This window comes from Thermobia domestica, chromosome 11, assembly GCF_964235325.1.
Source record: "Thermobia domestica chromosome 11, izTheDome1.hap1.1, whole genome shotgun sequence".
NCBI classification, from domain to species: Eukaryota; Metazoa; Arthropoda; class Insecta; order Zygentoma; family Lepismatidae; genus Thermobia; species Thermobia domestica.
The window spans coordinates 249889937-249915641 of NC_137464.1; the positions used below are offsets into that span (position 1 = coordinate 249889937).

The following is a 25705-nucleotide window of genomic DNA, read 5'->3' on the forward strand; positions in this document are numbered from 1 at the left end:
GATTTAGTATTTTTTCTGGATGGCATTTAGTCTCACCCAAAGCTGTAAGCCGTGCGTTCTATGAGTGTTTTTCCACTATCCTCGTTTAAATGTATACTCACCGCCGCTGCCGCGCCTGCTCTACGGACGTGCCCACACGCTGCCCCCCCCCCCCCCGGCTGCGCTCCTTTCCCGATTGTTCTGGTCACCTAGCACAAGTTGGTTACGCCATACGTCCACATTATATTTCACACAATTACTACCAAGTGACCCAGGATTACATCCTAGTATTTTTCTGAGTATATATTTCGTGTGGTCCGGCGATACAGCAGTAACGCCTAAATCTTTCCTGTGTGTTATACCCATTCAATGGTGGAATTTATTTATGAAAGATGAGTTGTTTTCAGCATCACATATACTCTTACTGCCTTAGAAAATGTTTCTTAACGAACGCTGAGTATAAATACAGTGTATTTGTGTGGTTTTATGGTGTACAAACTGCAGTACATTAAGCACGAAACAACTTACGTTAGCCCATCACTAATAAGAACGAATACTAATAATCGCAGCAGGGGTTCCAAGCGGCGTTTAAACGGTGCGTCCATGGGGAGCAGGCGCGTCAGTGATGGTGGGAATACGCACGAAGGGATAGTGAGTAAGTACTTCAGGCGGCATACAACATATGCATTACTTGTCGTTTTTGTCATTTGCATTATTACGTTGCACATGGCCTTGACATAGCACTTCCTTTCTTAATCTTTTTGTAATTGAGTATTATGTGGTCCAGAGAAATTTCCATTTCATGGTACTACCTTATTAACATCCCGATATTTTTGTATTTACAATCCTATTGCAAAATCAAATAGGGCCAACAAATTTCTATCGTAGATTTTACATGTTTGATACCATGACATCGCCCAAAATTTTGCCCCGTTTTACTATATGTATTCCCTCTTTTACAGCAGTATACAGATCCTACGTTAATAACAGTGGGTTTGAAGCAATTATATTATGCTCTAATGCCTGAACACCTCGTATTGCGTCAATCCCCGAATTAATGTAGTCCAGATTTTAAAATAGGTTTTTCCCTCTTACTAATCAACTTGCACTGATGACTTAAAAACTTCACGATGACATTTTGTCTGGACCCGCCATCTGCGTCAGTTAAGATGCGCTAAATCTTATAAGCTTGTACGTTTGTGCATAATTATTGTTCGCAAATCAGAATTTTGCGTTTTATTTTTATTTTATTTTTTATTTCGATGATTAGTTTTTGGTTATTTGTTGGATAGCTTTTTTGATAGTATAATTAACAAGGAGACAGAAATGATTATGGAGACTAGTTTATCCAAAGTTGAAGTGAAAATTTTTTTGTGGTTTAGCGGTCATTCAAGATAGAATGATTAATGAAAGTAAATTGTAGATTTTTTTTTTCTCTCGAATCCGGTGTCACGTGCACAGAGGGCATGCGCTGGCTACAAGATCAGCGCGGTTTCGTGGAGTTGAACTTGGGCATTTGCTTCTAGGCAGTGCGTCTATCGTCTAATCCATTCCTTAAATCTTCAATGCATGTGTTATTTCGGATGGATATATCGGCGCAATGCATGGAATATTTTTGATGGATATTCACTTTGTTTTTAAGTTGCCCAGCAAGCGGATTTTTTGGAAACTTTTGTAAAGAGAGTTTTCGAATGTTGCATGATATTAAATTCCCAGTCATCTCTGCTAAATAACTGATCTCCACCAATTGCGGCCTACATGAAAGTCTCGCGCAAGTGCATATATGTGACTCCTGTCCGTTGGCGTGGCTTGAATGGCCCAAGTATGAACATAGTATTATGTGGCTTGTATGACGTATCTGCAATGGGTTTCCGTCTACGATGGAATGGTGTCCTGTGAGCGGTTGGCCAATAGTATCTGTTTCAAGTGTCAAGAGACTTCCATTTGAAATTCATTACATTGCAAATGAGTAAACCTGGATTGATATAACCAGCGACAGCTCAAGGGAAACAAGAACTTGTAATTCTTTGGAGGGCTTTTTTTCTCTTCATCTGTTGCTAGTTTCCATTTGAAAATTTAGTTTGTATACCAGGTACTTATATACGTATTCTCCGGTACTAATGTAATATTCTGCTTAAATTTAAATTATTCTAAATATCGGTGTCTAGTCGTGATTTGTGGCTAGCGCCCTTCACCGAACGGTTGCGGCAAAGATTAACCTGTCGTTGTTTTAATTAACTTAGTGTGTGTATGTGGTCTCTGCGTATGTACTGTGACATTTGTCCTTCATTTTTGTACTTTCCCGGCGGGAGCTCATGTGGTTCGGATTCCACGTTAATCAGTAGGTCCACGTCTCATATAGCCTCGCTGCTGAAAGGGACGCTAAACTAAAATCAACTCAACTCATTTTTGTACTTATTTCGTTGTGTTCGTTTGAGTTTTCAATTTTCTGATCGTGTGCGAATCAGGGTTTGCCCAAGTGGGCCCAGCCCGAAAAAACCCACCGGGTTTTTTCGGGTTGGACCCACCTGAAAAAACCCATCTTAAAACCCACCTGGGTTTTTGACTTTTTTGTTAGTGTATTATTGGTACAACTAAGGTGATAACATTGAAAGTTATTTTTATCAGATTTTAAACTTTCTTTGGGCGAATTATGTGCTTTCATGTTAAGATAGACAACAATATTCAACATAAGACCTTTATAAAGCTCTAAATGCACTGAATGAATGAATGAATAAATAAATAAATAAAAAACCTCGCCTTAGCTTGAGATTATTGTAGAACAAATTAATGTGCGAATTATGCTTATAGCCTATTTGAAGTAAAGTAAGCGATTGTATATTTTAGAAAATACTTTCCGTGAATAGTGTGTTACCTGACACGGCGCCGCCGAGGGACGTTATCCCTCATACGTTGACGGGTTTAAGGTCATAGGTGCCGATACTAACAGTAAATATGTAAATACATTAGTAAATCTATTAGTATTATTTCTAACCTCTGATGGTAACAAAAGTATTCAGTAAAATTTGATTTTCCAACAACAGTTAAGTTCAGTTATTTGTTGCTAACCTTCAAATAAGCATTCTGTAGAATCAACACTAGCAGTGACGTAAAAAATTCTTGTCAAAATTAAGAAGCTTAATGCTCGGAGCTCCCAAGACTACGTAACGCTTACTATTTCAAGTGCTGCATTCAAACTTCAGTATTAATGGAAGTTTCGATCTATAGTAAAGCAAGCTGCATTTTCAGGGAAAACCCGTCGTGAAAGAAGTGTACGGGAAATTCCCGAAATTGAACCCATAAAGCGTCGAAAGTAAATACTTCAACAATAAATCTATTTATTTTACGCTGGAGGATATTTCATTTTAGAAATTTTCAAACATTTACTTTATAAAATATGAATTATAGGCCTATCTTTGTTAATTGTTTTAAATTAATTTTCGGAAAAGAACGGTCTTGCAACAAGTGCTCGGGTAATTCCCGTAATTGTATGCACAAAGCATCGAAAGTGAACTTCAACTATAAGACCATTTATTTTACGTTGAGAAATATTTGAGACATTTTGATGAATTATGTCTTTGTTTTAAATTAATATAGCTATTTGGTACTCGTATTTGGCGAACGTCACTGAGGCTCCTAGGATAACTCGATCTACATTTGTTAGTTTGTCTGCCTTTACCACACAGTGTTCGACTTTCGGTTTTTTAAATTTTCAGGATACAAACCAGAGACACTCTAAATTTTCTGTTTAGATTTTGGCAGCATACCAACGTAAAATTACAAAATGGTGCGCTTTTTTAAACCCAAATAGCTGATATCCACTGGCGAAAATCCCGGGGGGATGATGGGGACATATCCCCTACATTCTTGCAACTGTCCCCCTCAATAATCCGATTGGAAATGTGTCTTTTAGGAAGAAATGTGATGATTTGTGTCCAACTGCCACAAAGGAAAGTGAGATGAAATTGATACCTCCCAGAATAAGCCTCAAGTCTGACCGCCTCCCAATGTTGAAGACAACTCTGCTCCCCTACACATGTTGTCCCACACAGGGGACATAAAATATGATGATATTATTATTGCTTTACAACTTTAAATTCAGACTGGCTACATTGAAAACTGTTTACAGGGAATGATCATATTTGGATCATCCCTTGTAAACTGTTTTCAATGTTGCCGGTCGGATTTTAAAGTTATAAAGCAATTATAATAATGTCGCCATATTTTATGTCCCCTATGGAGGACACCGGGACCGACATGGGTAATCCTCCTCAGCATTGTTTTTCGCCTTCATAAATATTTTGTACATCGCATATATATATATAATATACCGTCTTACTCGTCCCCCCAATTTGAAGACAAATTTGCGCCGCTGCTGATATCCACGCTACAAAGCGCAATTTTGGGTCTTTCAAGTTGAAATTTTCAAAGTAGAAGCACGAGAGACTAAATTAGCTGTATATATTTTGGCGGCATAAAATTTCAAAATGGCGGCCAATTTTCAATATAGCGGGTATCCATGCTACAAGGTGCAATTTTCGGACTTTTTAAGTTGATATTTTGAGGGTAGGAGCACAAGACATTCTAAATTTGCTGTATAGATTTTTTCGGCGATCCAATATAAAATTTCAAAATGGCGGCATTGTTTTCAAAACAGCAGTGAATAGAAAGTTGTTGCAAGTTGTGACAATGACACTCATGAAATGTAAATCATATTTTAACATTTTTACCCCAAAGAGATTGAAATATTTCGAAAAAACCCAATTAAACCCGAAAAAACCCAATAAAACCCGAAAATACCCGAAAAAACCCACATGGGCCCAGGTGGGTTGGGTTTTTTCAAAAATACCCGGGTTTTTTCAAACCCTGGTGCGAATAGACGTTGTTGGCGCACCTATATGATTGGTTACTTTTAACTTTTGTGGATAGCATGGCAGAACTTTTATTGCGCGAAGTCCTATGTTCGATTTCTAGAGGAAAGCTTTGAAATTTAAACTTCGGAATTCCTTGAATTGTATTACAGCCTGACTCGATGGTGAAAAGGTATGTGCCAATCCAACGTCAACCTACAAATATCTGTGAGACAGGTAAATAAAAATTGAAGAAACTGGAATCTGGCTTTTCCTTTTCCATTTTCGTTATAATAATGATCATAAACTAAAAGGAAAACATGGTGAAAGATGAAACATAATTTCTTTTCATTAGAAAGATTTGAAAGGTGCCAGGGCCCCTCCTCCAAAGAAAGATCAAGACGAAAGGACCTTCATCCTCTCCTTCGTGGACTACAGAAAGGCGGCAAGAGAGGGAAGGGAAAAAGAATTTATTTTTCCTTTTTTTTCTTGTCCTTAGTTTCCTTTTTTTAAGATTAGAGTGGAAAAAGAAAAGAACGCGGTAAAAAGGAAACTAGAAGCTGTCCTGCCCTCGTCTCTCTCTAACAAGACCTGCTATTAACGTAGGCTCCCATCCAGGTCCGGGGTTGGTATTCTGTGCAGTTGACATGCAGTGTCAACATTCGCAGTATAGGAAGTTCCCACCATACACTCGCCTCAGAGCAGGATCTCAATATCATACAACATGAAAGTCTTTAGAAATTGGGTACACCAGCGGAACAGTTCTCCCATACTTGAATTGCCTGGTTGAGTCTCTGCCGTGTCGTGACAAAACGCTGTAACTTTGGCGGAGAAGTTTTGCGAAAATGAGCCGTAAAGTTTTCATTCGAAAATGTGATCTGTATCGTTGCGTGTAGAACCAGTGTAACTAGGCAATAATGGTCAACCAATCGGTTTTCACCAAATTTAATCACACAACATGCATTTACGTAACATTACATGTAACCACGTGTTTCCAAAGTCAAGATACACTGGTTCTACACGATAAAGATCACATTTTCGAATGTAAACTTTTAGGCTCATTTTCGCAAAACTTCTCCGCCAAAGTTACAGCGTTTTGGCACGACACGGCAGGTCTGCTTAACGGTCAGAATGAATAATTTTTAGGGTTGTACAGGATGAGGTATGCTTAACCTTTATACAGCACCATATAAAGGGAATGGATATCAAGCAAAGGTAGCGTTAATGTTTTACTAATGTAGTAGCAGAAAATTTGATGATTGGCCTGGATCTGCTTGTATGAGTGGAACCAGGGCCAAGCGTGACCCAGGAGCTGTTTGATCTCGTGCAGTGTGTTCTTAGTCACATCATCAAAGATTAATATTGCCCCCTACGGGTGTGAGCGATAACATGGCATATTCCATCAGCTTCCTGTAGCTCATTGAGCCGTGACAGGAAGAAAAACCATGCCAGGTACAATTTTGTTGAGGTTGAAGAACAGGTTATGTGGCAACGGTCAGGTCAGTGCGAGCTTTTTTTTTTTTTTTTTTTTCTGTACAATTTTGAATCTATTTTTTTAAACATTTAACAGTATGACTGATCCACTGTTAAAGCCATTACATAGGGGAGATTGACAGCCATTGAAATTCCGACAATACTGTTGTCATGTAGTTGGGCTGTTTCTGTAGTCTTCATGTTTCAGTTATTTGAATTTGTTACTTTCTGGAACTACTGACTTTTAAGTATTGGTTTGCGTTTGTTACTATTGGCTTGTATTCATCAGATGAATGAGAAAGTTGAGGTATTACAGAAGGTAACCTATGACTTGTATCAGCCTGTAACAAACAGCTATCATACGTCGTAAGTGGAATAAACTTGTCTCTACTTGGTGGTCAACATCACTTTGTGGTTGAAATCCTGTATATTGTGCGGTAGATAGGCTACAATATCTGATGCACTCTTAAACCGATTGCTGCTGTGACGTAATATACTTTTTCCGTTCAGACCACTGGAAAGAGCACGTAAACTTACGTATACGAACCAATAAAAATTCATTCTTGCCGTTTGGGGGTATGGAAATATTAGTTGATTCCTATGAAGTTAGTCCTGGAATGGTTAAAGTGCACTAGACTAGGATAAGTGTAGAATTATGTAAGATAATTACGAAGCTTTTTTTATATTTTCAGTCTCATCGTAAGTTTAGTGCGCCTCGTCATGGCTCTATGGGGTTCTACCCAAAGAAGCGTTCTCGACGTCATCGTGGTAAGGTGAAGGCGTTCCCCAAGGACGATCCATCCAAACCAGTTCATTTGACAGCCTTCATTGGTTATAAAGCAGGAATGACGCACGTTGTAAGAGAAGCTGACAGGCCTGGATCAAGTAAGTTTATTTAAAAGTTGAATGTATAACTTAAATGTGTTTATTTTTTCCTGTAACTGTTGTATGGAGAATATTATCTTCAGTATTACTTATAGGTGTATAATTATATTGGGGGTAGACTGTCTTGTGGAGTTCTGAAGAGTTTAATCTCATGGAAAAGAGGGGTGCTATATTTGTAGTCTACACTGTATACTGTTGTATATATATATATATATATATATATAAAATGCATTAGTATCGTGCATTGAAGATTCGATGTATATAACTAGTAAATTCTTCTTGTATTTTATTATGTATAAATGGATGTGTGTCTATTCCAGCATAACTCGGGAACTCCTGGGGCAATTTTAATTAGGTATACATTACAAAACTTGATCTTGCGTTGCGTGCTGGGAACTTTCTCAGACATCTATGCTGCCAAACTGGAAGGTAGGTTCGCATTCTCAAAATAGTTTTGAGATTGTTGGCAGGTCACTTAACTGCAAACTGAAGGGCTTCCATGCACCCATACGTCTTCAGCTAACGATGGAGAGATTAATACTATCCACCAACTGCAGACTTTCGCACCGTACCTTCTATGACGTCAGTTTACAAATCGTATACAGTTAATCATTCTACCTCCTACTGAAATACAGTATTCATTATCCAGGTCCTCCTCCACTATCGTTTCATGTTAACGTTAAACAACGTCTCCGGGAGGCATCTATCGAACTCCCTATATTATCAGTTGCACTCTGTTATTTCTTCCCCTGTTCTAACACGTACTAGTTGGTTTGTTTCATAAGTGTCTTTGATCTTTGTATTGTAACCCAACCTTCTTAAGAGCGCCCATCAAGAATTCCCAGTTCACTCTGCTAGAAGAATTTCTTGTAATTCATTAAACATTACGCATCTCTTTCCGACAAGAATATAGTACGACCAATTCCTCAAAATAAGGGAAACATATCTCCACCTTATAAAGTATTTCCAGTAGGTGCCACGTTTACACTATTTTGAAGGGAGGATTAATTTTTAAACGGATTTCACAGATAGGAAGGAACCTATCTAGATGTCCCCGGTTTAACAGTGCATTAGGTAAGGGATAAAATTGTCAACGAGCAATAGAATAACAAGTTTTTCTCCATGAATATGAGGTTAGGTCTTTTTTTTGTCTTAATTATAAAAACCTTACATTATTTGGTGAACATGCACAATAAGGGACACTTCTGGATGGTGCACCAATATGGAAATTTACGGCAAAACTGTACCATCCAGAAGTGTCCTTACTGTATATAGTAAATGATCCTTGCGCATGATTTGCAATTTTAATACCATCACTACTTTGCTTCTGTGTTCTCGACATGCCAGTGATGATTTAGATGTCTTAATTTGTATTGCAGATGTATTCTAGGGCGGACTGAGGCATGTTTATTGTAAAATTTTAATTCCAAATGTAACACAGGGGAATTTTCAAATAGCCTGAGTGTGTACTAATACTGTTGTATGTATGTAAATTTGTTACTCATTTGTAGATTATGCATAGAAGTTCCTTGTCCATTTCTTATATATCAAGTTATCTAAAAGGGCTGAGCTTTTGGAGGTTAAAGTTGAGAGTACGCTATGATTTGAAAATAACGTAATTAAACAACATATACCTATTTCGTTCGATAAATGCAGTTTTTCCGGCAACTCTCTGATCCCGTCGCTATAGAACTCCTGTGGTTTCTGGTCACAAAAGACACACAGTAGTTGTCAATCCTCCGTTGAAATTAACATATCACCATTCAGTTACGCAAATGCCTGACGGTGCTAATTCCGGATTGTACGGTGGATGTATTATTTCAAGTATTGCAAGACAATAAAATTCTGGTATTGTCTGCGTGGTATATTATACCAATTCTGTTGACTAGTTACGGTCTACTCTTTTGACATTCTAGGTGCACACGCACTTGTTGACATTACAGGGTCCCGGCGGTAGAGTTCGTGATCCACCATGACCTTCCAGTACAATCACATAACCGAAACTACCTAAGCATGAGTATGAGACTGTGGAGCATGTCCTAGCTTCGATCAAGATTTTTGTTGTAGGTTATCGAGTTTCAATTGTCATGAATAGTTTCAGAAATGGCTGCAGTAGATTTGCAGATAGAAATTCGAGTGAATGTTTGTCAGAACATTTGGCACCCTAACGTCGAGCTCCTTTTTCTAGCCAGTTTTCTCCGTAGTTTGGTAATAATGTTTAGATCGTTGTCGTGGTTATGACTTTATACACTGATCTTGCCCGCCTTTTGCCGGAATAAGTGATCGGTGACTCACTACGAGAACATGTTGGACATGGAAATTTCCGGAACTAATGTGACGTGTCTTTCCCATAAGCAGCACAATTTTCTTCACGGACTTACGCAGCTTTTGTGCCTTTATCGAAATAAAATTCCAAAATGTAACTGTTTTGCTGAAAGTTCTTATTTTTACTTAACATTTAGTAGCTTCAGATGTCAGATGCCATGATATTAGGCCCGCTGCGACAGATTTGGGACACTAACACAGTCTCGTGCGCAAAAAGCTCTACTTTAGATTACCTGATAATAGATTTTTTTTAAAAAAAAGTACAGACGTGTTTGGAAATTAAGTGGATTTAATTTCCCATTATAAAATGTTTATTTTAATAGGTATTACGATAAGCCCGATTATTGTTAGTCTATAAGTTTTTTTTTTTCCTATTCTTTTTTCAGAGGTGAATAAGAAGGAAATCGTAGAAGCGGTAACTGTCTTGGAAACTCCTCCCATGGTTATTGTTGGCATTGTTGGATACCTTGAGACTCCTCATGGCTTGCGTAGTTTTGTCACCGTCTGGGCTGAGCACTTGAGTGAAGACTGCAAACGAAGATTTTATAAGAACTGGTAACTATTTTACTTTGTTGGTTATAATGGTTAGGAGCATAAGACGTGGAATACCATCGAAATAATTTATAAACTGTCAAGAACATATAAATATTGAGATTGTCATGTTTTTCAAATGTTCTAGAAACATCTACTCGTTCTTCGTAGAGAACAAATTCTTTCCATATGCATCTGATTATTCCTACCGTATCACCACAACAGTCTAAATATATTTTAATGCTTTTGGCAGTCCGTGAAAAGAGGTCGTTCATTGCAATTCCACAAGGTTTTTCTTCAAGTTTATAATTGTAATCTTATTTTCAAAATTCAAGTTTTACTGGGATGTAATCGAGGCACGCAAGAACCCTTGAATCCAGTTTTTAAGTTTGGGGGAGCATTTAATAAGCCTCAATGACTCGCTCAGATTTCTCGCAGTGGTATTATTACGATAGCTCGTTCTGGAGCTTAATTTTACCTGGATGTAAGTTCTGTAATTTCAACATCCAAATGAACTAAAGCGGATTCATTTTTATCTTCAACAAATAGGCATTTTGCCCAGCATCCGGTCACTAATTGATGCTAGATTTATGTTGAAGTAAAAGCAGATCATCTTATTTTTACTGTTGACGGTTTTATGATTACCATATTAAGTGTAGTTTCTGGGGTTATTTTATATATTGCTATCATATGATCAGCATAATTAGTTCAGACTTATGAACGTATCTCATTTATGGAGGTAGTTTAATTTGTAACTTTCAGCTCTATCCATTATTTAGAAACGTTGATAGGTTTTTAAATTTAGGTATACTCGACATGCCAATGATGATTTAGATGTCTTAATTTGTATTGCAGATTTATTCTAGGGCGGACTGAGGCATGTTCAGAATTTTTAATTCTAAATAAAATGCAGCAAAATTTTCTAATACTAGCCTGAAAGTATACTAGAGCATGCCTATTTCAGGTGTGCTCCCTGAAAATATGCGAAAAGTTTGTCCCACCCTCTACTCCCTTTGCTCACGGAAAAGAAGTGAATGACCTCAGATGTGTTGTCAATTTGTCATTCGGTCGTTTGCTCTTGACGAGTGAAGATCGTAGGTTACTTAGAATGGCTAACAAGACAGAACACTGCGAAGTCCGTGAAATAATTCATTGTGAAATGAAATGAAATCTTTAACGTCCCGCGGTTATGCCAGTTAGGCTAAAGGAGACGGTGATATGAATGAAAGTGGGAGGAAACGGGAGAACCCCGAGAAAACCCACGAGCACGGTGTTTACCACAAAGTCCACACCGCGCGAGGTGGGATCGAACCAGGGACCTCAAACACCGGAGGTGAACGCTCTACCACTGAGCCACCGCGCCCCATAATTCATTGTGGCAACGTTTTTGCATCGACAATTGAAAGATCTCGACCACAGGAACTTGCCCCTTTTTCAAGGGAGGTACAGGAAAAGACACATCGACAACACTACCAGAAGGAGCACGCTTGGAATAGAAAGGTTCTAGTATTGAGCTGTATGTAACTAGTGCAAAAGAATTTTCAGATAGGTTGAAAGTGTCTAGTATTGAGTGGTATTTAAATTTAACTATTCGTTAGATGATTTTTAGTTCTCGTGCATGTTGTGTTGTCTAGTACACAGTAAAATTTCTTGTTTAGTCATAAATTTTCCATTATAGTTTCAGTAGTAATTATGTTCCTAACTTAAACGATTTTACTAATTAATGTACAACTCTCCTCTCAGGGCCACCTTCCCTGATGAGAGCTAAATATTTTAAGTTCGGAAATCAATTGATAATTGTGACCGAACGAGGGGAATTGGTCTCCGCTCATTACGATGAGGCTGTTCCCTAATTATTCTCTTCTTCTGTTCCGTTTCCCTGAATCCTTTCCACCTGTCCATGCCCCCTGTTTGTATGAAACAGGTACAAGTCCAAGAAGAAGGCTTTCACCAAGGCCTCCAGAAAATGGCAAGATGACCTGGGTCGAAAGGACATCGACAAACAGTTGAAGAAAATGAAGCGATACTGCAAAGTTATTCGTGTGATTGCTCACACACAGGTTAGTATATTAATTCTATTTATATATTAGTACTGTAATTTTTTGCGAATTGTGTAGTTTACGTAGGAATAAGTACATGTCGACAGCAGCTCCAGCAGGGGCACACTTGGCTGTACATTGTTCACATAAAATGAAGAAAAGTCAGAATGGGTAGAACTGCCTTGCAATGGAGTCCTCTTTCAGCACCATGGAAGTGAGGCTTACAATAACTCTTGAATGCTGTTCTTTGCAATAGATAGAGCAGTTAACTTCTGACTACCAAAATTAAGTATTTTGCGTGTTAGTTAATGCGAAGGGCATTCGAACTGAGTTCTAATATTAGGTAACTTAGCGTATGGAATACACTTGACCTACAGTCAATTTTGCATTGGTTTCTTAGGTGTTTGAATATAGATCAGTAAAATTTTAAAATGGATATACTCGCAGATGCTTGCAGGATAAAAATATAGGACTTGTCATGCTAATTGCACTTCTTATATATATATATATATATATATATATATATATATATATATATATATATATATATACTAACGTAAATTTATAGGGGAATGTAGGAGTGTGAAGACTTCACGTAATATTTCTTCTAAAACTTAATTCATATATAAATTAAAAAAAAAAATGATTTTGGAGCTAAAATACCGTAAATATCTCATTGCGTAGTAATTTGTCTCCGTGATGGTTGGAAATGGATACTCGCTAAAATGTCTAAAATTATTCAGCTACTAATACTACGAAAAGAATAGAATTTTTATCTTGGACAGTTATTAGTTCACGAACGAGCATTTCTACCTGATAGGCAGTGTGTGGATATTAAGAGGTGGTCAACTTCCATGACTAGAATTTGCTTAATTGTATCTGATGATTGGCCTGGATCTGCTTGTATGAGTGGAACCAAGGCCAAGCGTGACTCAGGAGCTGTTTGATCTCGTGCAGTGTGTTCTTAGTCACATCATCAAAGATTAATATTGCCCCCTACGGGTGTGAGCGATAACATGGCATATTCCATCAGCTTCCTGTAGCTCATTGAGCCGTGACAGGGAGAAAAGCCATGCCAGGTACAATTTTGTTTTGCTATTGATCTCGTACAATATTGATCCTTAAGAGACAAGGGTTCTAGATAACGGTGTGGTTGCATATTGATGTGCAACTTTTGGTTGATAAATTACATGTGGGGTAAGAATAATTGATTTTTTGGTACAAATAGTGTGATTAAAGCAGCTAAGTGTAATAAGTGGTTTCTTAATTTTTAAATGAAAAGCGAAGTAACTAATACAAGGGTAATTCGGAAAGTAGCGACAAGCTATTGTGGCGTTGCGCTAATAGTGATGGGCAGAATGCCAACGTTATTACATCACCCAATCTGTGATTATCAGCTTCGAACTGCTAGCGATGCATCGTAGTTTCGTAAGTGTGAGCGTCCCAAAACTTGGAAGATAATCCAAGCAAGTGCGAGATACGCGGAAGGATGAGATTTTTTGGACAAAAGATGTCAGCTGGACATTCATCTTGAATTGTTTTTTGTATACGACCGACACACTGGAAGTCTTGCGCCAGAGGTTCAGATTTTTCAAGAGCATGCATTCATGATGAACCAAGTAGTAGTAGTAGTAGTAGTAGTATTAGTAGTAGTAGTAGGCTTTCTGTAGTTTGTGATTGTGAAAATTGACGACAAAGTTCGTGAGAACCGTCGATTTTACAATCTGAACTTCATGAACAAGACCGTATATTTCTCGGACTGGTTTGTACGGGGTTGCCACAGTAAATTCTTTTCTCTGTGGGTACCGAAAATTGAGATCCACAAAATAGTTAACTATTAACGAGGTTCTCATTAAACTTTTAAATACGGAAGGGCTGGAGTTTTTGAACAGACTGGTAATAGGAGGACGAGACCAGGGTGGCTTATGTTGAACGCTGGGGAAAAACAGCCAAATGACATGGGGTCATTACCGCATCTCCAAATATACAGAGGAAGGTTGTGACCAGTGTTGAGATGCTAAGAGAATCTTAATCAATAGAACATGGTGCAGTAATTCTAAAATTTACTGGACGCTTTAAAATTTCTTTCAACATCGCAGTCTGCTGACATCTGGGGTGGTGGGTTGCTTGACAACGTTCGCCCTCGTAGTGCTCGGCCAACGGAAGACCTCCTGCGCCAATTCAGTCGGACGTAGTTGATCATTCCCTGTACAACCTGGACTTCACTAGTTTTGATTTTAATCTTTTCACTCACATGAAGAATTGGATCAGCGCTTTGCTGACTACGAGTATCTTCAAATTAGTGTTGGAATTCCCGGATGGTGTTTCATTTAGGGCAACTATGTTGAAAGAAAATACAGCTGTACGTTTCATGTGTAATAAGATTATTTTTTTTTTTTTTTTTTTTTTTTTTTTTTTTTTTTTTTTTTTACCCACGCGGGTTTGTTTATAGCAAAACGGATATCACTTTCAGAATTACCCTCTATTAAATATTAGTCCATGCTTGTAATGGAAGTTAATTTTCATCGCTTGTCAGTTACTTGATAGGACTGAGTCGAATTATGCAGTAAAATTATCTGGGTGTTTGACAGTTGGTTTCATCGTATGTATTAATGTTAGGTGACTGTATGTGATTTCGTTTTTTGGTTATTTTCTAAATAGCAAGTAGCAGTATCAGTGTACATCACGGGAAAGAGTTTGGTTTGCTGGTGTACCCAACGTGGAAATTGAAGTTTGAATTATTTGACGGCTCAACAGTGAAATTTCCAGTGGCATAATCTCCTCGTCAACATCTGAATTTTCCCTTACCCATATCTTCCCGTGCAGAAACTGATCTACAGCGCAGTACAAGTTTTTAAGTTGCAGGCATTCTCCAGTCTCATCAGCAATAAATTTCCCCTCAACCCCATCCAAATACTTACCATGGCAACCAATTATTACATTTTTTAATGGCTTCATATTTTCAAATTGAAGCCGGAAGTGATATATTCCTATTAGAATGAAGGTATATTCTTGGAGGGCAGCTTGTATCTATTAGTTTTTACCCTATAGCGATAAACGTTAAAACCGAAATGGGTGATTTTTTTCACTTCCGGTTCTACCTCCATCAACGAAGAATTCCTGAACATTTCCTGACTTTTTTGACCTTTTGCATCCTGGTGATCAATGATGATGCATCAGTTCCATCGACTAGTTCTTGATTTTGTCTCGAACACACACACACAGACGAGTAAATAGTTTTTTTTTTTTTTTCCTTTTTTGTAATTCATACTCATAAATTGTAGTCATAAGTTTGACTTAAATGTAACAGTCCTGTTTTTGTTATTAACCTAAATATTGTTGTTCATAGATGAAATTGTTGAAGAAGCGTCAAAAGAAGGCTCACATAATGGAAATCCAGGTGAATGGAGGCACCATTGAAGAGAAGGTTGATTGGGCCAGAGAGCATTTGGAGAAGCCAGTTCCAGTTTCCAGTGTATTTGCCCAGGACGAAATGATTGATGTAATTGGTGTGACCAAAGGAAAGGGTTACAAAGGTATGCGTTTTTTTATGTTCGTAAAAATAATTCTGAACATGAAAGTTCATAATTCAGATCCGAAGTGACATCATGCGAGAAAATGGTACCATTACGACGGGTGGTTCGTTTTGAAGGGTAGTAGAGAAGTGTTAAAAAGGTCAGTTTATAGTGTCCCAGAGATTTTTTTTCCTTTCCGCTATTTATTTAAGTATTTACTAACTAAAGAAATCTTAGTCGCAGTTACTAGTTTTAACTCTAAGAAGATAGTAGTCGTACAATCTACCCAAATAAATTTTCTCGTACGTTGTCACTTGGAATAATGGTTTAAAAACAGGATTGATTCCGTTCGAAAACCTGGCCTGTGTATTTTGAACCCTGTAGCATGGCATGAGGATGTGTGATGAATCATTTGCGCTGTACTGAAGAGTACTGTGGATATTTGAAATGTTGCCTTCCTTCTGATATCCTCATACAATTACTAATTCTTTTCCATTACGAGTAATACTGAATCGTGACCCCGGCATGTTTTAAATTTTGTAGTGCACATCAAATGTGCATGTAGGGAAATGATTGAGTACACAGTAATTTGGATAATGCAACGAGATTTTTCGATTGTTATGTAGTAGTTTTATCAAGCGAATCATTTCAGTGCTCAGTATTATGTGGATCAAGTCAGATGATTTGAGGAATGGATGTGCACGAGATTTGAGTGTTTGCCAATAAGAAGTAATCTTGGCATGTAAAATACTGTATAGGAATGTTTACCAGAATTTTTTTTTGTTTGCAATAATCGTGTGCACAGATTGAGTCAAACTTGGTTTGTTGGAATTTTTGGTGTGATCCCCCTGGGCTCAGATTTCTCTCAAAGTAACGTGGTGCCATAGGTGAGTAGGTTGATCCATAGTAGTGGTATTTTGATGCACAAACTTGCCTGACAACCTTATGGTGCAGAATTGATAAATTTTCCCACAATTGAGCCCTCATCTCATCACTTTCCCAGGAAGACCTCAATGTAACGTGTGGTCAAAAAGTTTCAGCAAGTAACTATTATACACTTACAATAATGTCAGTGAAAGCACGTAAATGCTGGACGTGAACTGCATAGACCGGTCCATGTTTAGCAGCTGAGCGCACCTTCCTATGTATGCCTGAGGAAGAGTTTTGCCAATACTGGGAAGGAAGTTCAGAGAAGGTTTTCTTCCACCTGTTGATCAGGGATTCCTTGGAGTTTGCTTCCCATCCATTGGCGTAGACCAAAGCTTTGAGAGTTGCCCAGTAATCCTCAATAGGGCGCAGTTGCGGCACATTTGGGGGGTTGTTTTCTTTGCGAACGTACCGAATTCCCAACTCGTCAAGTTTTGCGACAGTTGCCCTCGCATAATGAGCTGATGCCAAATCAGGCCAAAACCCGTATCCATCATTATTTGGGTAATGTTCCTGTATGTATGGTACCGGTCGGGCCTCGATACACTCCGTTATGTATGTATTCGAGTTGATGGCACCCCCAGAGGTCATGAAAAATGGCTCCAAAGCCCCGTTGGGTCCAGCAGCGAGCCATGCCATCAGTTTTGGGGCAAAATTTGCCTTCCTGTTATATTTGATGTCCGGATTTGTATCCTTTCCCTTCTTGAAGTACTTCAACGGCCTGTTGCATTTGAACGGATAGTAACTCTCATCATCGACGATATCAAGTGCAAATGGACGTTCTCTGGTTCCTTTGAAAAGAGTGACGAACCTTTGTCATTCTCTTTGCTTGGCCCTCGTCGACTTTGGGGGCATTTCGCTGCTTCCTTTGTATGTACCCCATGCTCTGCACTAGTTTTTTCATCGTTGCATGGTGATGGCCATACTTCCGTCCCATCCACCTGTGCGATACACCAGGCCTTCATGAAATTCTGCGTGCAAGGGACCGCCTTTGATTTTTATCCAAAGTAATCCTTGGGCGTCCACTTCCCGCATTTCTTTTTGACCCTTCCTATTGTTTTATAAACCCACGACCTGGCATATTCAAGCCCTACGAACTTCTTCTTCACTTCCGCAACTGGAACATCAGGGTGCAGTTCAAGGAACAATTCAACTTTTTTTCGCCTTTCCTCTTGTTCCGACGCAGCCATGGCTCTGCACGTGTCTGTTTCCTTCTGAGTCTTCCCTGTTTCCCTTTCAAGATATCACTGTACACATAGGCGTGGCGACACCCACCATTCTGTTCCATATACCAGTGTTGCCACCCATTAAACTGTTTTTTTGACCACACGTTACTATTGCTGATTGAGTTCTTACTACGGAGACACTCAAACGTTGCATCATCAATGAATATCACAAAACACTGGTATTGTCTTTGTAATTGATATGCATGCCTCTTTCGGTCTGGGAGAACCAGGTAACGTCCACTGCATGAATTGCTGCCATCTTTCATGTCGTAGGTAAAGTCCGGGTTTCGTCGAAGGTAATTAATTCCAACAGGTGTAGTTCAGTTTCGATGTGCTGTAACATGGCTTCACAAAATTCTTGACTACACTTACTGCGAGACATTTTTCGGCACAATCTTAACACAATTTTCCTCGTACTTAACTTCATCTATAATCCGTCCGTCAGTTCAGTTCAACCAGTGCAATCACATTTTTCGGTCACGTCTAGTCGCCTCGTGCACTCTTGTCGATATATGTAGATAGTGACCTATTTTATGGTCTTAACATCCCGTCCTCCATCCGAGGAATTGTACATTCAAGGACTGGGGACATACATTTAACACCGGATGCTTCTATCAGCATTTGGGATTTTCCATTTGGCGAATTCGTTCACAAATGAATCATTAACCCTTTTAAATTCTTCCCTTTTTCGGCGTTTTTCTTGAGTCTCGGATAAGCAGCGACAGTGTCATCCCTATTTATCCTAGGATCATGGTTTATACCTCGTTTTTCTCAGAATGGAACAGCCTTTCAAACGGTACCACTTACATGTCCCTATGTGCCAGAAGGGAATTATTTAAGGAAGAATCGGGATTTTTTTTTTTTTACCAAGAAAAACTTCAAAGTTTGAGGCTCTACCGGGTCTGCGCACAAACCTCCAAAAATTTGGAAAAATACTACGTAGTGTACTAATTACTTGTGACAAATTCGAATTTCCTGTCTTGAATAGTAAGAACGGGAAAATTTTTTACCCATGTTGAGAGAGCTTCAAAAAACGCCCAAAATTTCCCTAACATACACCCTACAAATTTTAAAAAAATTCTGACCCGCCCCTAATGATCGTAAAATTATGGTTCATACGTAGTTTTGTTCAGAACGGAGTAGCCTTTCAGATGGTATCACCCGCATGTCCCTCGGACATCTCTAAGAAGGGAAAAATTGAGGAAAATAGGGAAAATTTCCGACACGTCCCTAATTTTCGTAGGATGGCGATACATACGTGATTCTCTTTAGAATTGAGTAAGCTTATAGATGGTATCACCCGCATGTCCCTATGGATGTTACAAGTGAGGAAAATAGGGATTTTTGCAGAAAAAAAATCCCTTTTTTTCGTTTTGGGGTCCTCTGGCGCTGCCCAGGGTTAACAGAGAGATCTGGAAATCACTTTAAAAAATATTCCTTATGGTACTAATTACTTGTGCCAAATAGCAATCTCCTATCTTCAATACTAAGGGTGGGAATAATATTTTCCTCTTCTGCGAATATTTCCGAAATTTCCCAAGGATACTATACAAACTTCAAAAATTTCCTGATACGTCCCTAATTATCGTAAGATGATGATTCATACGTCGTTCTCTTCCGAATCGAGTAGGCTTTCAGAAAGTACCACTCAAATGTCCCTATCATGTAGCCGAGCGGAGCAAGAATCGCGAAAGTGTGATATTTGGCCCTTTTGTCCCTCTGAACCCCCCTTCTATGTTGACGAAAAGATCCGAAAAAAATCTCTTAAAAACTAATTGGTCCACTGATTGTTTAGGGAAAATGTTAGGATTCTAGGATTAAAGAGAAGCTCACCAAAAAATGTTGAAGTTAGACCTCAGTAAAAAAAGGGAATTTGTAAATTGATTACGTCATACCACCTATGTTCTAACGCTCGGAAGCGTATAGACCCTTCCAAGGCTTTCTTGAATGCCTCCTCTCTTGGAAAATAGAAAAAACGGAACTAAATAGCATTCGTAGTTCTCTTTTAATCGAATCTTTAAGACACTACAATATCGGTCGAAAACGAACGAAAAAACTTAAAAGAGTTAATGTTAATCCTATGAATTTTGCTAGGCATTTTCTTACACAGCGTTGTTACATGTATTCACGGAGCAGCCAGAAGTGGGAGAGCACTCGTGCACTCATGGGAAGGTGCTTCAATATAATACTAAACATCTTACTACAGTAGCTTCCTTTCATGAGTTAAAAGTTGTTTCCTTTCATGAGTCCTATGTCGCGTAAAGCTGCAAAATGCTGTCTGTTAAATTTTAAAAGGTTGAATGGTAAGCCTAAGCATACTCTTATTTGCGGATCGTGTTGCGAATGAGTTGACAACCTGTTGGTATCCTTCGTGAAAATCTATTAATGTGAAATGTATATTTTTCTATAAATATATATATTTTTTTTTCATTTTTTTTTAACCCTCCGAATTGAAAAGCATAGCTTACAAAGGTTTGTTCAAGAACCATGCTATAGCAATTACGTATCTAAATTAGGGAGAGTAGAAGGATAAATGTAAAAAATTACTTGTAAAACAAACAGTTCATTTTTGCCTGAAGATTGGGATAACCATTAAGTTACTCAATAATACTTTAACAAAAGTTGTAGGATTGTCTTTAAGGATATGTTGGTAGATTCAATATGTCGTCTGCTTAAGATAACTTTTAATATTGCTGTACGTTGTGGTTAAGAATAATCTTGTTTCAGGTGTAACGTCCAGATGGCATACGAAGAAACTGCCTCGTAAGACTCACAAAGGTCTAAGAAAGGTAGCTTGTATCGGTGCTTGGCATCCAAGTAGAGTCCAGTTCACTGTTGCTAGAGCAGGACAAAAGGGTTTCCACCATCGGACGGAGATGAATAAGAAAATCTATCGTATTGGACAGGGTATTCACACGAAGGATGGAAAGGTAAGGAATTCTGGATATTTGAATTTTCGAATTAGTCAGTGGGCTTCTGTAACCATTTGGAATACCGTTAGGAGCGACAAACTATTTTGAACGAGCCACAATAGTCTTCGTCAGTATATTTTGAAAACAAAAAATAGTATTTCGACCTCAGTTTGTTCTCAGTAAGGTTCTGCGTTGATGAAAACTACGGTGGTTCTCAGGAATAGTATGTTGCTGTATGCTGTACACCATATTATAGGATACTATATGTGGCTTGTTTAAATGGGCGTCCAATATACTCCTAAAGGTGTTTCGAATTATTTTACATGTTGTTATAATGGATCCATTTCATCCATTACAGCATTGCGTATATTAGTGCTGAATTTGAGCAATCAATTACACCAATCTGATCTAAATAAAAGGCATGAAATTAATCTGTACCATTGAAATGCTGACGAAATTCAGTGAAATTAATGCCTTTGTTCCTCTTTGCGTGACTGATCTTTTAAGGTTAGAAAAAAAAAAAATATAGGTGATCGAAGTGCGTTTGTGATAAATTTTCTTGGAAAGCGTATGTATCAGTGTTTTTTCGGAATAAATTGTTTCGTCTGGTTCTCATATAATTTTGTGGCGTTTCCCTTTGATACTTTCTATGAAATGAATCAACCTTTAACTTAGCCAAAGTTCTTTATATAAAGCAGTAGAATTTTAAAACTTTAGTTCTGGATTACGTGAAAACTACGATACGGCTGAGATGAAATTGGTCATCAAACTTTACGTATAAAATAGAGAAAAGGATAGCAGTTTAATACTACGAATGAGATTGGTCAGCTTTTTCTGTATTAAATCAGTTGTCAGTTATATTGAAAGCGTAATTTTTTAAGCTGGAGAACAAGGATGTCTCTCAATCTAGTAGCGAAATTGCGAGTTTCTGGTTTCTCTTAGTTCTTGTCTTTTGTCTATATTTTAAGCGGAAGGTATGATGATTGGCCTGGATCTGCTTGTATGAGTAGAACCAAGGCCAAGCGTGACCCAGGAGCTGTTTGATCTCGTGCAGTGTGTTCTTAGTCACATCATCAAAGATTAATATTGCCCCCTACGGGTGTGAGCGATAACATGGCATATTCCATCAGCTTCCTGTAGCTCATTGAGCCGTGACAGGAAGAAAAACCATGCCAGGTACAGTCCTTAACACAATGCTCGAGTAATTTTCCATTTTCAGTAAGACTGTTTTCTACATTTGTTAATTTCTTGTCTTCATTGCAGATTGTGAAGAACAATGCCTCAACGGAATATGATTTGACGGAGAAGACTATTACTCCCATGGGAGGCTTCCCCCATTATGGTGAAGTGAATAATGACTTTGTAATGATTAAAGGTTGTTGCATGGGCTCCAAGAAGAGAGTGATTACTCTTAGAAAGGTAATTATTTGGCATTATTAGTCGATTTATTGTAGATATACCGGGTGGAAACAAGTTCCCTGATTCTATATGCAGCGGCTGTAGTTGCAAGCAATTTGCAAATCAAAACAAATATTCCAAGATTAATTCAATGTTACAAATTTAATATTTCTTCTATTGATAGTCAATCTGGCAGAATGTAAGAACAAAATCCCTAGTATAAAGTAACGTGATTGGTAGTGTTTTCTTGTCTTATTTAAAAAATGTTGTGCAACTTGTGAATGGTTCTAATATATTCAGGTAGTTCCCTTAAAATACCTAGTGCTAGCATATTTTATCACTCACGAATTGTTACACGTAAATCAGCCTATGAGTAGTAAAAAGTTGATTGTGGAGATTTTTTTTTTTTAACGTAATGCTCGATCTTCACATTTTTTTTAGCATCGTGATGTATTTAATTTTGACTTTTCGATGTTCTCTCGAAGGTATTTCTGATTTTTAAGGATATTGTCTAATTTTTTAATTTTTTTTATATAGTTTTAGAATTAAGTAAAATAGGCGATTGATAAAAATTGTGAATTTCTAATAAATCAACAAAAAGTGTCAAAATAGAATTCAGAACCTTGAAGAATTAAATCAATAGACCAAGAGCTGGAGATTAGATGCAGTTGCTTACCAATTTAGGAATACAAGGGGTTCTCTTATATCTGACAGATTTTTAGTACTTACTGTATAATATACACCATCCTTGTTTATTCATTTGCCGTAACGCGGCACAAGTTTTTGCATGCCTGACAAAGAATTCCGTTGCCAAAGATAGGAAGTCTCACTCAGCTGCGCTGTTGAAACTTCATGCGAGAAATATCTTCAGGTGTAGAAGCGGGTGGGGTGGAAGTCACTGGGTAAGAAGTCAGGACTAGGGAGATGGTGGGAGAGAGGTAGCAGCCTTGATCTGCGGTTGTGTATATTGGTGCGGTGTGCTTTGAATTGTCTGTGGCATCTTCTCCACTCAAAACGTCTGATCATAACTTCACACAGCGGCCAGTGACTCTTGGACGCCGACGGCTTCTTAGCATGGGAAAACTTAATTTACCGTGTGTACCTTGCATTCGGCGAAGATTGTATGCACACAGCTATATTTACCGTACCACCAGTCTCTCCACAGATTCTACATAACTGCGCTCGCACCAGATCATGGCTGCGTGTCCCTTCGTCACTCCTGTGTAACGCGTACCGCTGTGATCACACGCGTCATTTTCAGGCTTTCTGAAGTTTCTGGGTGCGCCTCGTAGTATAGCTGAGATATAACCCAAAGAGTGCGACCAAGTTTAGCCCCAACTTCATCTTCTTATGAATTTGCCCGAACGCGATTGCAATCGATAGTTTTCAATGCGTAGAACACGCCTGTGAAGTAACCAAAGTGGTCAGTTGCACTGTTCCTGAGAGATCACGTTTCAACGGTGTGGGGTGCCATGAGATGACGCCAACGTCGAGGTTAAGATCGACGCCGAATAAGTCCTTCCGTTCTCGCGTTTTGCATCCAATAAAATCGACCAGCATTGTTCTTATGAAATAAGTGTAATAAAGCAATGAAATGACTGCAGTGTCAGTTTTGTTTTGCAGCAACTATAAGCACCAAACACGAATACAATCAGTTGAGAGAAGAGATAGAAACAAGTTTAATACGATACGGAGTGCCTGTGACCATTATAGCACACTTTATACAGTACCCCTCGGGGCGTGAAGAGGCGATCTCGCAGAAACGGTGCATCTGACCACTCTGGTCCCTTTACAGGTGTGTTCTACGCATCTGAAGCTATCGCTTGTACTCAGGTTCGGACAAATTCCTGGGGAGATGAAATTGGGGCTCCAGGCTAATGCTTTGTTGGCTGCATTCTTTATAATTAACTTTCAAAACTAAAACATTGTCTATAGATGCGATTCACATGAATAGACAAAGCAATCAAAATATGATGCTGAAAGTGAATTCTATTGCATAGTTGTAAATAATTTTGTTATTAATTGCCAATAATAAATTTTATTTTAGTGGAACAGGTTGTATCTGACATTGATATATACACTACTGGTAAAATTGTTGCCGAGTTAAGATAACGGCCATTGATAAATTTTGAAGATATTTGACAATGTATGCCAATGATGAAAATCTAAAGAGCCTTTTAAGTTTGAATAATTCGTGATACTAAATGATAGAACTGAGGCTAGTTCAAATATGCAACTGTGGTTGTCCCAGCGAAGTTTTCATGAAATGACTCTTGGTTCTTTCTTTTTGCAGTCATTGCTTGTACACACGAAGCGAGCAGCCTTGGAGAAAATAAACCTGAAATTCATCGATACTTCCTCCAAGTTTGGCCATGGACGTTTCCAGACTGCTGCCGACAAGTTTGCCTTCATGGGTCCGCTCAAGAAGGATCGTATCAAGGAGGAAGAAAAAGCTTAATGTTGTTGTATAGCTCCGAAGAATAAAATTGGAGACGTTGGAAAATCTTGTTTCGCTTTTTTTCTCTTTTAATTTTTTTTTTTTTTTTTTTTTTCATCTCGGAATAGTAGACTCCTTTCAGCTTCAGCGAATTTTTGCTTTCTCATTGCAGCGTAGTTATGACTGGGTCTGGACAATGGTAACAGAATTATAGGGATAGCTTATTACACATATTCATTAATTGTGGCAATAGCTTCGGCAATTCAGATCTTAAAAATAAAGTAAAAGTCGAAAGTAGCACGTATGCATGTAGGAGAAAGTCTAGCATTGGTTTTGATAGAACTATATTGGCGTTTGATGGCTGTGCTAATGTTCACCTCTGGAACAATAGCTTCCTGGTTGTCACAGGGCATGAGAGTTTGTCGTCGACAGTGTCGATGGATTTTTCTCGGAGTTCTCCCATTTTCTTCCACATTTATTCCATCAATTACTTTCATAATTGCCATTAATTGTTCTTGGAAGATCATAGACCATAAGTAAGACGTAAAAGAAATGCATTAATATTCTAGTGACTAAAATTTTTACATAGGTGTGCGCAGATTTTTTGGGGTTTGTATTTCTTTTAAACTCTGTGATCCTATAAACTTCATAATCTAATAGGGCCATGTGCAGAGTAGTTTTGACGTATGATTAGCAAGTATAAACATTTAGAACATTTTGGACTTAACACCTTTTACACAGCAAACAGACATTAGTCGAACCTTTTGTATGGCACTAACCACGTGTCAACGACTCTGCGTAAGGCCCATAGTCTTTAGGGCTGGAATATGAAGTACAATGACGGACAGGTGTCATTGTGTACACTTTAGGAAATATAATTTGCACACCTGAATTTTTCAGTTAACAATAGCAAATACTTAACACAATGTGATAATAAAAGCAGTAATAGTGCTAATGAGAATGTAGTAATTTGTTACACGTGTAAACTTAATTTTCAGATCCTATCAGTACTATTAACTGATATTTCAGCATTTTCAAATCCTATCTATACTATTAACCCTAGAAAGTCCGTGCTTTCATTTGCTACATGAAGGACCAAAGAGAACGGAGGTGGGGGTAGAATTTGCCCGCGCTGGTTTTAAGTAGTTTTCAGAATATATTTGTTCGAGTTAACGTGTTGAACTAAATTTTAAAAAGAAACTTTTCAA

The 25705-nt window shown here is 38.2% G+C and overlaps 1 protein-coding gene and 1 non-coding gene across 6 annotated transcripts in view; both read left to right on the forward strand.

Moving 5' to 3' along the window:
* Positions 1 to 24563, forward strand: part of RpL3 (ribosomal protein L3) — a 35434-nt gene extending 10871 nt beyond the window's left edge. For 4 of the 5 annotated variants that reach the window (XM_081732004.1, XM_081732000.1, XM_081732003.1 and 1 more), the window contains exons 2-8: positions 6995 to 7187; positions 9899 to 10067; positions 11968 to 12103; positions 15432 to 15618; positions 20478 to 20680; positions 21926 to 22081; positions 24354 to 24563. In XM_081732004.1, the coding sequence (XP_081588130.1) occupies positions 6995 to 7187; positions 9899 to 10067; positions 11968 to 12103; positions 15432 to 15618; positions 20478 to 20680; positions 21926 to 22081; positions 24354 to 24518 (1209 nt within the window). In that variant the 3' untranslated portion in view covers positions 24519 to 24563. Of the gene's footprint in view, positions 1 to 6259; positions 6329 to 6994; positions 7188 to 9898; positions 10068 to 11967; positions 12104 to 15431; positions 15619 to 20477; positions 20681 to 21925; positions 22082 to 24353 lie in introns of those variants that run through there. The other variant, XM_081732002.1, reaches the window with a different exon arrangement.
* Positions 15990 to 16069, forward strand: LOC145665567 (small nucleolar RNA U83B). Its single transcript, XR_014127586.1, has one exon. It is a non-coding gene; the product is annotated as a small nucleolar RNA U83B (small nucleolar RNA).
* Positions 24564 to 25705: the final 1142 nt, after the last annotated feature.